Genomic DNA, 15,080 nt, shown 5'->3' on the forward strand with positions numbered 1-15,080 from the left:
CCAATAACATATACGTTGTCCAAAAAATCAAATACCTAAAATACTTATTGCAAAAATATTTTAAACTAAATGAGAATTATATATTTGAATAAGAAAGCATGTATTTTTAAATTAACTAAGAAATAAAAAAGAATTAAGTAAGAAACAAGATTGATTTAAGTCAAACTAAAGCTTCAAACCACTTAATCATTTAAGCCTAAATTTAAAAAAAGCTAAGTTTAATTTAGTATATGTCTTTTTCTTTCCGTGTATATGAAATAAACTGCATGTTGGCATAGAAAATTTGAATTAGTTCCAATGTTTGTGAAAAGTTGATTTTTTTTTACAATTTCTATGAAGCGTCTTCGTTGACGTTGTATGTGGTCACATTATTAATATTATTAACTGTGGAAATCTGTAACCAAACGCATGAAATCGTAGATGGAAAATATTTTAATGCATATAAGTCTTGTGTATAATTAAATGTTATGACAGATTGACATGATAGACTGAAGAGTGGATGAGTCCAGTGAAAAGAATATTTTGTATTTAGTTAAATGTAGAATAAAGGATGTTGGGAAAGGTAGTCAAGATTTAAAGCTATGTTCACACCTAACATTGTTCCTTTAATAAAATAATAAAAAATAAAAAAAAATATCTAGAACTGAACTAGAACTGAACTGAACTAGAACTGATCTAGAACTGAACTAGAACTGAACTAGAACTGAACTAGAACTGAACTAGAACTGAACTAGAACTGAACTAGAACTGAACTAGAACTGAACTAGAACTGAACTAGAACTGAACTAGAACTGAACTAGAACTGAACTAGAACTGAACTAGAACTGAACTAGAACTGAACTAGAACTGAACTAGAACTGAACTAGAACTGAACTAGGACTGAACTAGATCTAAACCAGAATCTATATTTATTCCAACAAATTTCCTGATAAAGTAATTCGAAGAAAATACCCAATTATGTTCGCTAACAAATTTTCCTTTTTAAATATAAAAATAAATTTTCATTTCGTTATTTAAGTTAATTAAATATATAATATTTTTCTCTTTACAGTTTATTCTTAACAGCGACTATTTAAAACAATTACAAAGAATATAAATTTACAGCCTCTGGGAATAAGATTGCATGTCTTTAAACAATACTTAAGGAAAACCCCAAGTCAACATACAACGGTCGCAAAAACAAAACACTTCCTTCTAACATTATAAAGTCCATACCAGAAAAAATATTATAAAAAAACTTTATTTAAAGTTACCAGATTTTATACGTGTATGAAAACAAAAGGCAGATACAAAGCCCATGAATGACTTAAATCAATCGGTAACTTAAAATCTTAATGGTTTACAGGAAGAATTAAAGAAAAAAACATACTTTTCTTTATAAGAATAAACGAAGGAACCAAGCAAACATGCATGTTTAACCACAACAACTAAAAATAATCTGACTATATATAAAAATATATATAAATAAAAAACCACACACAGGGTCTTTAAAAGACAAGAGGCTTTTTCTCTTTCAGCCAGAAGTTGCATAAATTTGATATTATAAAAATATATATATAAATAAAAAAAAAACATTGTTGGTGGAGACAAATAAACAAATAACAACAGAAACAATATTTGTTTTATGAAATTGACCTTTTGCATGTAGAATTATTAAAAAAAAACGAAAAGAAATTCCTGTTGGTATTTATAACTCAGATCAAATGAAAATTTATGTGAATTGTAATACAAAACATTTTTAAAAGTATTTCCTTATTTTAAATGTTAAATATTTTTAAATTGTTTTGTGTTATTTCATAATATTATCGATTATATATATATATATATATATATATATATATATATATGGGTTTTACTCACCTATTGTTTTGATAAATTTCCACTGATGAATTTAATTCAGCCAATTGTTCTTTTAATAATTGTAAATTTGAATTGACAAAACTCAATTCTAGAGCTACGGTATCACGTAATTTACGATTTGTGGTTGCCTGTAATTATGGGGGAAATGTAAAGAATGAAATTAGTCATTTTACAGAGTTTCCGATAGAGATATATTTTAGAAAAAAATATATCTATTTTAAATATATCCAAATATTATAAAAAAACCTATTTATTTAATAATTACCTTAAAGAGGTTTTCAGCACCGGCTCGTAAACGTAATTCTTTGTTGATTTCCTGATTTAATTTACAGCGACGACTTTGTAATTTTCCACGACATGTGGCAGCTCGAGGATCAGAACCCTGTAATTAAAAATAATTGGAATTGTTTATATAAAATCAAAGAAAAAACTCGAAAATTTTTCAACACAGTAAAATAAACTTAAAAATATGGTCGTATTGTTAATTAATTAGCACTATTTTTTTCGTTTTAGTTTAATTAGCAAAATAATTAGATTTTCACATCATAAATGTCGAAAGATTGTTAAACTAGTATTGATTCAAAGTGATCCAATAACAACAACGAAAAAGTTTTTATCAATTCTAGTTTAGTTCTAGTGCAGTTCTAGTTCATTTCTAGCTCAGTTCTAGTTCAGTTCTAGTTCAGTTCTAGTTCAGTTCTAGTTCAGTTCTAGTTCAGTTCTAGTTCAGTTCTAGTTCAGTTCTAGTTCAGTTCTAGTTCAGTTCTAGTTCAGTTCTAGTTCAGTTCTAGTTCAGTTATAGTTCAGTTCTAGTTCAGTTCTAGTTCAATTCTAGTTCAGTTCTAGTTCAGTTCTAGTACACTTCTAGTGCAGTTCAAGTTCACTTATGAACATCAGTTATCTCGTCTAATGATTAGATTAAATCTTAGAAATTCTAATTAATTTAAACACTTATCTAACATTTACCTTTTGATTTTACAAAATTTTACAATAAAATAAATATTTACATAGTTTTTATTTAAATATTTATAAAAATTGATATTATTTTTATATCTTGAGTTATCAAGCAGTAAATTACATACACTTGTATAGAATTTACCGTATTGCAAGAAACTATATACAGTTTATAACATTTTGTCACGTTTAAACAATTACTAAAGTAACAATAATTAAAACGTAGAAGCTGACAAGGTTGTAACGAATTAAAAAAACACTAATTTAATAAATAATTATTTTAACACTTTAAATTATTAGTTGAAGGACTTACTGCTGTAATGAGATATGTCATAAATTCAAAAGATAAAGAAAAAACAAGAATATAAGAAGAAGTGTTGATAATGTCATTCTAAGAGTAATTAAACTTTTTATAGCTATTGTGATCCACCAACTTTTTAAAAACATTAAAAGACCTTCTTTTTTAAAGTAGCGTGCATAAAGAAGTGGTATACTTAAGAATGAATTTTTAATAAATTTGCCAGAACAACTTAACTGTTTTCTAGCTAAAAGCAAAAAATGTGTTTGTATTAATTAATCGTTTTTTAAGGTAAACATTTTATTAAATTAATCAAAGAAAGAGAAAAACAAACTAATTAATATTTATTTATTTTGTGTGATATAATGAACAAACAATTTAAAATTTTAAAAACACGCTAATTGTCAGGAGTTTAATTTTGTGAAATAATTAAATAAATATTCATGTTTGTTTAGATTTTAAAATAAATTTTTATCTCTTTCTAGAATTATTTTACACTTATTTTTAATAGAAAAGAACATGTGACTAAAGATTTTATATAATTTATATATTTTAATTATTAATTTGTATTTTATAAACTAGTTGTTAAAATTTTGTAATTTTTCTTTTCGTTGATTTTTTAAAATAAATATTTGATTTAGAACACAAAATAGTAATAAGATTAATATTGCAGTTTTCCCCTAATTAGTTGCTATTAAATAATATTTATAAAATAATAAAAATAAAAGTGAACAAATTTTAAAAAATTTATTAAAACTAAAAGTAAAATTTCTCCCAAAAAAAAATGAAATTTCGATAAAAAAATGTAAACAACAAGTGTTTATTATAAGTTTTTTTATGCAAAAAAAGTGAAACAAAACGCTTCAGTGATTTCAAAAATCACTTGACCAGAACTCAAAAAAAAACACAATTGTTTTTCTATATAAAATTGTAATAAAAAATCACAAATCTTTTTTTAGGGTTTTTTATAAAAATAAAAAAAGTTTATAAAATTAAAATTTTTTAATTTAGATAGGAAAAGGCTTGGCTTTTAAATGACATCTCTGGCTAATAAAAAACAAAAGAAGATAAAAATTATCAGTTTGAATAAACTCTCATAAAAATGTTGAATCATTTTAAAGAAATTTCAACTTTAAAAGCAAAAAAATATTTAAAATATTTTTTCAGTGTTTTGTATAAATATCTAAACATTTGAAAATTGTCAGGTGACTTTGGTGAATCATATTTTTAATAAATTTCATTTAACTTTAATAATAATTGTTCTACTTATTAATAAAGATTTTTATCTGTATAAGATTAATTGCCTAACGTTAGGTTCACATTAATGAAATATTTATTAATGATCGTAGCGTGATCGCATAAAATAAAATTTATTGCAAAATAAATGTAAAATATTTGCTGAATTTTATTCATCTCAGTATTCTCTAAATGCTTTTATTCATGAGAGAGCTTTTTGCCAATGCCTGTTTTAAAATGGTAAAGCAAAGAAAGAGAGAGCTCTCTGTCAGGTTATTACGTTATACACTTGTCAGTTTAATAGTTAATTTAAAAAATTAATTAATTACATTAAACTTTTATAGTAGAGAAAACTCATTCGATTCCTGTTTTAAAGATTGACTTTTATAAGAGAGACAGTGAGCTTGCGACGTTTATGAAAGAGACAGGAAGGTTGCGCTCCAATTGTTTTTGCACTTATTCTCAATTCTCTTTAACAAAACACGATTTGACAAATAAGCTCTCTGTCAAGTTGTTTATATTTATTATACATACTCAGCCTATTCCTGTTTTAAAGTGGGAGAGTCAAAGGAGCTCTATTTGTTTTATTACCTTTTTCTCTTCTCTTTAAGAAACATTATTTTTTAATTTCTTTTTAAAATTTGTATTTATTTCACAATTTTTAATCACAATCCTTTTAACGATCTTCGTTAAGATTTGTTTTAGAAAATCATATTTATTTGTACGTTTAAGCAAAGAGCTAATGAAAAAACTCTTCTGTTTACGGTTTTAAAATGAAACTTTTATTATAGAGAGAGAGAAAGGGAGCTTGCGATAACTTATTCTCTCTTCTCCATAAGTTTCTTATTGAAAGTAATAGTTTCGTTTCTGTAACTGACCGAGTATGGTTTGGATGGTTGAGGTAGATCTTCTCAATGACTTGTAACAGGAGGCCAAACATTTTCATTATGAAATAGCACAATTGCATATATGAAATCACAATGCCGTTTTTTCGTCCAATGATTGCTTTAAACAAATCAGTTACATTCGGTACAGATACTCGTTACAACTTTCTAGATACTACTAGACCTAACAATATGTCATGTGTTGTGAATCCCAAATTTTTAGCTTGAGCAGTAGATAAAGTGTATATTTCATAGTTAATTGCAATTACTTGTAATGTGTAATTGGGCAATAAACAATTACAATTTTTTGTAATTGGAGTTGTAGTACTTAGGTTTTTCTAATTACATTTACATTTAATTGTAATGTGTAATAGATCAATAACCAATTACGCAATTACTATTAATTGTAATCGAAAATTATCTAAATTACAATTACTTGTAATTATTTACCAATTACAATTATTTGTAATTGCTATGACCAATCATTATTGCAAAATTAATTTAATTAACTTAAATTACAATTTAAGGTAATTGAAATTGATAAATTTTCAAGTACAAGTAATTGAAATTACAATAAATAGTAATTGGAAACCCCCCATGTCCGTTACATATATTTCATTGAATTGTATAGATAAGTTTGACTCGAGTCGCTGGACACAGAGAGAAAAAACACATTTTAAAACTATACACGCTTGGTACCAAAGTGTTTTTTTTTTAATTTTTCAATAACATCAGTTGTTAAAAAATGTACAGGTAGTTGTCAAACCAACAACAAAAATATAAAATACACGACATTATTAAATCAATAAAAAATGTTAATGTGTTATCAAAGTGACAACGCTATGTTGTCAACAGAACATTGCGTTGTCGAAAAGACAACAATTTGTTGTCGAAATCGCAAGGATGTAATAGAAGTGTTGTCAATATGATAACAGGATGTTATTCAATTTCATGCACATCCGTTGTCCAAATATTAATAAACGTGGTAAGCTGACTTTTCACAATGGTCTATTTCAATTTCGGTAATTTTCTACCGGGTTTTCTCTCTCTGTAGACCTAATATTCATTAAAACTTTGGATATTTTGTTGAAACAATTTGCTTCCTAAATTTCTCTTTAATATTTTTGATAAAATTCTTTTTCAGGTCAAAAACTTTTTTTAAGTAAATTAGCTTTAAGCTTTTTTGCACTTTAAAGTTTCATTTAGAAAAGAATTTTCTAATTTAATGATAAAGCATTTATGTCAAAAAAAAAAACGCACTTATTCCCATAATTTTTCAAAATATATGACAATTCATTGTAGTTTAAATAAACCAGGAAATGGGGACAAAAGCGTTCAGATTCTTAAGAATTTTTTATTTAATAAATAAAACAATCAATAGCTTTAATATTATTTTTTGCAATAACAATAACAATACTCATGATGAGCTTTATTCTTTTGAAGTAATGATGAGCTTAATGATGTGGTGCTTTTTTTCTGCTCAATCTCCTTAAACAATTGCTTGCCTGTATTTTAAGATTTTTTGTAAATTTTTTATTTCTTCTCTTCGCAGTTGACATTATTTTGTGCATGTTCACTGCTTATTTTTGGTGTGATCTTTTTGTTTTTTTCTTTCTTATTACTCATACATACTTAGGAGACTATTGTTATTTTTTCAAATTTATTTTTTCTTATTTTGTTGTTGGATTACTTCTTATAATTTATATATTTTTTTATAAATTATTTTTACAACGCAATTTTATGATTTATGTGAAATTTTGTTTGAGATTTTCTTTATAAAAATCGCATAAAATTTAGGTTAAGAGTTTAAAGTTAAAGTTATGTTACACAGACTGTAATGGAAAACAAGATAAAAAATATTGGGTATTGAGTTAAAGAAAGTTATTAAGTTAATGTACTATTAAAGGTTTTTTGATCATTTGATAAAATGATCATCAATTTAATAAACTGAACTAGTTTCCTGTTTATTTCTTTTCTTCGAGAATCAAAACTTTTGTTGGCTGTATGACTTAATATTTCCCACACTGTATTAGTACCTCAACAAATGCTAGTAAAACTTTTCCTCTACAAACACCCAAACACTAACTATAAAACTGTTTTTATTACATTTGTTTAAATTTTAATAACTTATTTACTAAACAAAAAGATTTATTACCTACAAAATTGTTACATGATTTTTAAACTAAACTAAAAAATTTAATAAATTATCTTAAATAAATTTTTAATTTTTTCTTTTTCCCTCTTTACAGTCAAGATGGTGTTATGCCCATGATACCATTAGGTTTAAAAGAAACAAAAGAAATTGATTTTATGGAACCGTTTTCCGATTTTATACTAGAACATTATAGTGAAGAACCATCAATGTATACAGATGCTATAGCCGATATAACAGATACAAGACAGGTGAGTTTAAATCCAATGAGAATTTTGTCTAAAGACTCAGATAACTTCGGGATCGAAAACTTCAACAATTCGATTAAACATGGTTGTGAAAAGTTTCTACAAAATCGTTTCATATTTAAACGGATATAAAGTAATTCATTACATAGTCAATTACAATTACTTGTAATGTGTAGTTGAGCTGAAACCAATGGAAATTATTTAAAATTGTAATTGAAGTTTTCCAATTACTATTATGTACCTGCAAAGTGTAAAAGACCACTAAATAATTACTTTTAATAGTAACTTAAGATTTCCCAATAACAATTACTTGTAATTATAATTAAAAAAACAATTACAATTGTAATATAAGCATTAGCAATTACTATTACATGTAATCGTAATTGCAAATACTTTAATTACAAGTAAATGTAATTCAAACGTTTCAATTACAAGTAATTGTAATTGGTAAAACTTCAATTACAAGTAATTATAATTGGTTGTATTCTCAAATACTTATTACAAATAATTCCAATTAATCAAAATTAAGCTTCAATTACAATTACTTCAAGTGCAATTGTACTTGAAAATGTAACCATTTCACCCCAGGTCTAATAACGGAGTTCAAAAGAAAATTCCCATATAATTCACATTTTAGCACTCTTTTAAGATAAACTGCTTATTTATTTAAACATATTTTAAAAACTTTTTTTCTTAAATCTTAAAAATGTTTTCATATTTTTTAGGCCTCTAAAACACCCAGTCGCGATAGTCAGGGTGTGGCTTTACTCTTTCGCTACTACAATTTATTGTATTATGTTGAAAGACGTTTCTTTCCACCAGATCGAAATTTAGGTGTCTATTTTGAGTGGTATGATTCGTTAACCGGTAAGTACTAAATTAATCTTTATAAAACTTCAAATACATTAACTAAGTAAATTTTTACATACGAAATACCACTTAATCTCTACATTCATAGGCGTCCCCTCTTGCCAACGCACAATTGCCTTTGAAAAGGCCTGTACTCTTTTCAATTTGGGTGCCATTTATACACAAATCGGTGCCCGTCATGATCGTACTACAGAAAAAGGTCTCGATGCCGCTGTCGATAGTTTTCTACGTGCTGCCGGTATATTCCGTCACATTTATGATACCTTTACAAATGCCCCCTCGATGGATTTGAAACCACAGGTTTTGGATGTTTTGGTATCGTGTATGTTGTCGCAGGCACGTGAGTGTCTGTTCGAAAAGTTACAGTTACAAATCGAGTCATTGGGTTTAACGGAATCGAGTCATGTAAGTGTTGATTAATAAAAGTTTAAAGTTTTTTGAAGTTTATATTGAAACAGATACAAACATATAGTCTGGTATATATTGTAGTCTATTATATATCCTATAGTATATTGTCTAGTCTATAGTCTAGTCAATAGTCTAGTCAATAGTCTAGTCTATAGTCTAGTCTATAGTCTAGTCTATAGTCTAGTCTATAGTCTAGTCTATAGTCTAGTCTATAGTCTAGTCTATAGTCTAGTCTATAGTCTAGTCTATAGTCTAGTCTATAGTCTAGTCTATAGTCTAGTCTATAGTCTAGTCTATAGTCTAGTCTATAGTCTAGTCTATAGTCTAGTCTATAGTTTAGTCTGTAGTCTAGTATATAGTCTAGTCTATAGTCTAGTATATAGTCTAGTATATAGTATATAGTTTAGTATATAGTTTAGTCTATAGTCTAGTATATAGTCTAGTCTATAGTCTAGTCTATAGTCTTGTCTATAGTCTAGCCTATAGTATAGCTTATAGTCTAGACTATAGACTATTCTATAGACTAAACTATAAACTAGTCTAGTCTAGACTTGTTTATAGTTTATTCTATAGTATTATATAGTCCATTTAGTCTTTCATTTTTTTGGTAAATAAAGTTCGTGTTTTAAGTCTTTTAAAATTCTGTTGTTTTTAAAAAGTTTCTGTCTTAAGTCTTTTGATTTTCAAAAGTTTGTTGCTTAAGTCTTTCACTCATTTCACAAACTCTGCTATAAAAAAGGTTTGTGTCTTAAGTCTTTTGTTTGTTTAAAAGAACAAATATTAATTTTTTAATATTATAAAATTATTCTAATTATAATTATTTATTTATATTAAATATTTCACTAGAAAATTCCATCTGCAACAACATTTTTCTATAACAAAATCTTTATTTTTTGCAGCTTTTCAAAGATTTAGCTGGCGAAGCAGCACAACTAACACAAGAGTACAATGAAATGCACAAAAATATACAATTAAATGATACCCATACATATTTGCCCGAATGTTGGGCTGGTCTAGTGCCACTCAAAGCGGAATATTATAAAGGTGAGTAAACAAAATTTTTAAACAACAACATCATCTTCAAGCATATTCTTTATAAAATATTGAGATGATGTTGGCAACAAGCTTGCAAAATAAAAAGGTTTGACAAAAATTCTAAAAATGCTTGTCTATGTGTATGTATACATACGTATGTATGTATCTTTTACTTCTAGTTTGTTTGCTTTTTAGTTTTGTTTCTAATGCAAAGATCACAATCATGATTTTGTTTCTTGAGTTTTATTTTCAATTTATTTTATGAGTTTCTTTAAAGCTCTGCGTGTGAACAATCAATAATTTATGCCACAAGAAGTAACAAAATTTTTTTGTTTTGTTTAAGCAATACTTTGTTTACTAAATAGTAATGCAGTTAAAAGACAAATAACTAACTAACTAACTGACTAAACTCGATTACCTTGCATTAGTAACAAAAACAATAATAACAACAACTAGCAGTAGCATCTTTTGATTGTTTATGGTTGTTAAACAAAACAATGCAAACCTATAAAACAACAAAATCCAACATTGTTTTCAAATATTTTAACAAAACTCCACCAAATTTTAAGAAGTACCAGGGAAAGTTAAATCTTTACTTGGAAAAAATATATATACATATTTTTGAACATTTCATAATGTGTTTCTATTTTTTTTTTAACTCTTTCTCATACAGCTCTGGCTCATCATTATGAAGCTCGTAGCATAGATGCCAACGATGACAAAGCTTCCTTGAGTACCAAAAAAAGTCAAGCCACCTCAAATGAATCGTTTATTGGAAATGCGCGGGAGGCAATGCGCTGTGCCGCCGATGACAGCGATGAAGAGTGCACAAGTTTGGCGGCTTTAAAACGGGCACATTTAAAAGAAGCAATGGCTAGTCATGAAGAAACCCAACGTCTGCAGCGCATGTGTCGTTATTTAAAGGTGAGTGAGCTAGTGAGTGAGTGGTGGTGAATCTTGAAATATAGAAAAAGAAAAACGTATAATAGTGAAACATAATATTTATATGTGGAAACTAAAACTTTAGTTGGTATAGAAGTATTTTGTTTTGATTTGCTAGTATGTTTAAAAGTTAGCTTTTTATTGGGTAAGGGTAAAAGGAAATCGACTTTTAAAATTGATAGTAGAAGCTTAAGGGGTTTAGTTATCTTTTAAATACTAACATTAAATACTAACAATTAAGCATTATAAAAGCTTAGAGTAAAAGCTTGTATAAAATTATTTCACTTATTTTAAGTTAAAAAGTTTTATCAAGTTAAAAATATTTTTTTAGTTAAAAAGCTTTTTCTATGCAAAAGCTTTTTATTGATTTAATAACAAAACAATGGTTATACCTTTTTCAAAATATGAAAGTTGAATATGGATATAAAAACATTCGAATTATGTTAAGAGCCTTTTTATTTAAAATTAAAAGTTTATTTATTTAACTACAAGCTTTTACAGACTTTGTTATTCTGTATAAAAAAGCTGATAAAAATGTTTTCTTAACATCTAAAATGAAAGTTAGTTTCCTTTTCAAATTGAAAACTATTTGCAAAGAAATAAACTTAGCTTATTAATAAACTTTTAACAGTTTTGAAAAGTTTTAAAATTATAAAAATGAAAGCTTTTAAAAAAGTAAACAAACGTTTTTAAAGCATTTAAAAGTTAGATCTTTTCTAACAAATAGCAAAGCTTTTGATTTAAATACTTAAAAAGAGAGGCTTCCTGCATGCCTTAAAAAGCTTTGAACTAAAAACTTGTTTTAAAAAGAGCTTTTTTTAATGAAAAATTTTCAAAGGTTTGAGATTGAGTTCTTTTTGAAAGTTTTTAGATTGTGTTCTTTCAAAAAATGTGCTATAATTAATTTTAAAAATAAAAAATTTTTTACATAGAAATAAACAGAAAGCTTTTGAACTTTTTATAACAAAAATAAAAGCTTTTTTAATACTTAGTACATTTCTGTAGCATATTTTTTTTATAATTTCTTAAGGAAAACCTGTTAAAGCTTTGTGTTCATATGACTGCAAATTAAGCTTTTTCAATTATTTACTTGACACATAAGAATGCACGTTTTCTCTTTCTTAAAGCTAATATGCTGTCATTCTTATTTCAATCGTTATTGTTGTTACTTTTTTATTTTTACCCACATACTGCAAATGTATACCATTTATAGCCAAAGATGATGATGGTTTATGATGGCAATTGTTTAGCTATGCTTGCCACACCATCTATGGCAGCTTCACTGCCATATTCTTCTGCTTTTAAGTTTTTTTACAATTTTCTAAAGTTGTTTTGTTGTTGTTTTTTTACTGCGTGGTGGTTTTTTAATTTCTATTCATTTAAAAAAAAATGATTGCAGCTGCATTGATTTAAAACCATTGGGTGTTCCACTACATTTTGTTTGGCTGACTAAGAGTCTGTCTTAGGCTTGGTGGTGTTGGTAGGTTGGTGGAATACCATTTAAGAATGTTGTTAGTTTTTGTTTATTTTTCTAATTTCTGTTCTGTATGAAAACTTGACGTATAATTGACAGCAAATTAAACGCCTTGTGCCATCATCCCTGATTTATTTACTTATTTCTATTTTTTCGCAATTTTACTTTTTAGAATAAAATGTCTCTAACACAAGTCGTTAAGGAAGCCCAGTATAAGACACAAGATGAATTGGAAAAGTTATATGAAGAAATGCCCGAAAATGAAATCGATGAGGTGTTCGATATCAATCAAGTAGAAGGTGAGTTTTTTAAAGAATTTCCTGTTTAATTCAAAAGGAATACTAAGTTTTTTATCTATAATCCTTGACAGCCTGCTCTAAATTCACTTTGACGTTAACTGGTCCCGATTTTACTTCGTACAAAATAGAAGATCCCTTTAAACGTTTGGGTCCCATTGCCATTTTCTCTGCCCGGCGTCATTGGACCGCACCACGTTGTGTACGCCTTCAAAAGGGTTCGTCGATTTATCATGATGGTACCCACTATCATTGTCATTGTCCATCGCCTTCCGAGGGTCATGAGGTGGGCTGCAGTTTATATAAAGAGGAATTGGAAAGTTTTGGTTTTCATGTTCAAGGTGATTCACCAGTTATGATTGCTCACGTTGAGATTAATTCTCTGGCTGATGTAAGTTTTTCTAGTCAATAGAAAAGGTTTGGAAATATTTTTAAACTTCAATTCATTATTATTTTTTTTTTTGCAGATGGGCGGAATTAAGGAGGGTGATTTTATTGTCGAAATTGCTGGTATCGATGTTAAATGGTATCTGCATCAACAGGTGGTGCGTTTAATACAATCTTGTGGTTCAACACTGGAACTGAAAGTCATTACGCCCATGGATAGGAATTATTTAAAAGTAAGTAACGGAATAGAAACATTTTCATTAATTAAATGAAAATTTATTATATAGAAAAACTTTTTTTCTTAAACTTTCATTAAAAGTTTAAATTTTTTTTATAATTTTAGTAAAAAAAAATTAAAAAATATAAAAAAACTTTCTTAATATTACTTATTTTAATTTCAAATAATTTAAAACAATTTGATTATGATAAGCTTAAGTAAAGCTTATTTACATACGTACAGCTTTTCAAAAAAAAAATCAAACCTTGAACAACTTTATTTTAGTTAAATAATAGAAGCAAACTTTTAGTAAAAAAACTTTTTTAAAGCTTTCTAACAACTTCCTCCAATAAAAGCATGTTCAAAACGTTAATTTTTCTATTAACAAGCTTTTATTGAATAAGCATAAGTTTAAGACTTCAAGCTTTTTATATAAAACCTTAGGATCATTAAAGCTTTTTAGCTTCTAACACTCCAAAACTTTATTAAAAATGAAAAAAGCTAATATTATATATAAAAACTTAACTGAAAGCCTTTTAAAGCTTGATTATTTTTTTTAAAGAAATTGTTGTTAATGAAAACTTTAAGAAACTTTAGCGAAACTAAAATTTAAAATCTTTATTAAAATTATTAATAAAAACTCAATGAAAAGCTTTATAAAAGTTAAATATTCACAAAAACTAAAATTTTTACTAAAGCTATTATCTCTTCCGTTATTATTCTAGCCTTTATCATCAAAGGGTTCGATTTCCACATTATCTGCTGCTAGTTCTTCGGGTGTTTCATCGGGTTCATCCAGTCCTACTGGCACCACTACGAAACCCAAAATACGCTGTAAGTCTACATCAAAAACACGTGTTGGTAGTGTTTCATCATCATCTTGGAATCCATTTCGACGTACACCCAGTTTAGCTAAGATATTTTAAGAAAACGTTTAACAGAAAACACAGAATTCGAACAAAAAAAAAAACTTGAAAAACAAAATCAGTGGCCATTTAACAAAAAATAATATTATAAACAAAAACAAAAAAAAGCAATTTATGTTTAATAAACTATTTAAAATCTTTTATTTTTAGTTTATTTTTATAATATAACGATTTAAGTTTATCACACAAATTTTATACGACCTTATTTTTAAATGTAAATAATTTTTAAATTAACCTGAAGAAAAACACTTTGTAAAAAACTTATTAAAATAATTTCCTTTTATTTTCTAATAAAAAGAAAAATATTTTCTTTAAATCATTTAATTATAAATTAAACAAATATTTAATGTTACAAATAAGTTTAAAAAACTTTCTTTAACAAACGCTAAACATTTAAATAAATATTTTTAATTTATGAATCTTTAACTTTTTTTTTGCAAAAAAAGCTTTGTCGACTTCCAATTCCCTTGAAATAATTTTAAATATTTTTTATTGAAATATTATTCTTATTAAATAAGTATGTATGTATTTGTATTTTTTTTAATATTTAAGCCATAAATATTTATACCAACAAGCTGAATATAATTGTATATTGAAGAAAAGAAACAGAAACAGAAAATCTTGTAAAAATTTAAATATTTGAATTATTTTCAATAAAAAAATTGTATATATTTTATTAAAAAATATGGATTGTTTTATTGCCAACCAAAGCTTTTAGTTTTCTATATAAAAACTAATGCTAGAATTAAAGGAAAGAAACCGACTTAAGATTTTTCATTAAATACTCAATACATTTTCATATTATAATCATATTGCAGAATAACTACATGTATTATTACTGGCTAAAACGATAAACTATAGGCTAGACTTTAAACTAGATTATACACTAAATA

At 26.3% G+C, this 15,080-nt stretch overlaps 1 protein-coding gene and 1 long non-coding RNA gene across 2 annotated transcripts; one reads left to right on the top strand and one right to left on the bottom strand.

Annotated features, from left to right (window-relative positions):
- Positions 1-1,871: 1,871 nt before the first annotated feature.
- On the bottom strand, positions 1,872-2,263 carry LOC124419074. Its single transcript, XR_006940378.1, has 2 exons — positions 2,126-2,263; positions 1,872-1,988 (listed from the first exon to the last, which is right to left on the bottom strand). It is a non-coding gene; the product is annotated as an uncharacterized LOC124419074 (long non-coding RNA).
- A 5,189-nt stretch (positions 2,264-7,452) lies between these two features.
- LOC111675235 (rhophilin-2) lies at positions 7,453-14,425 on the top strand (the record flags this gene model as incomplete). The annotated part of the gene is made up of 9 exons (XM_046947122.1): positions 7,453-7,635; positions 8,358-8,499; positions 8,591-8,907; positions 9,810-9,954; positions 10,619-10,869; positions 12,534-12,660; positions 12,732-13,048; positions 13,125-13,277; positions 13,987-14,425. Coding segments are annotated over 9 exons (1,836 nt in total), but the record flags the coding sequence as incomplete, so codon positions are not given.
- Positions 14,426-15,080: the final 655 nt, after the last annotated feature.

This window comes from Lucilia cuprina, chromosome 3 (genome assembly GCF_022045245.1).
Source record: "Lucilia cuprina isolate Lc7/37 chromosome 3, ASM2204524v1, whole genome shotgun sequence".
In the NCBI taxonomy this organism is placed as follows: domain Eukaryota; kingdom Metazoa; phylum Arthropoda; class Insecta; order Diptera; family Calliphoridae; genus Lucilia; species Lucilia cuprina.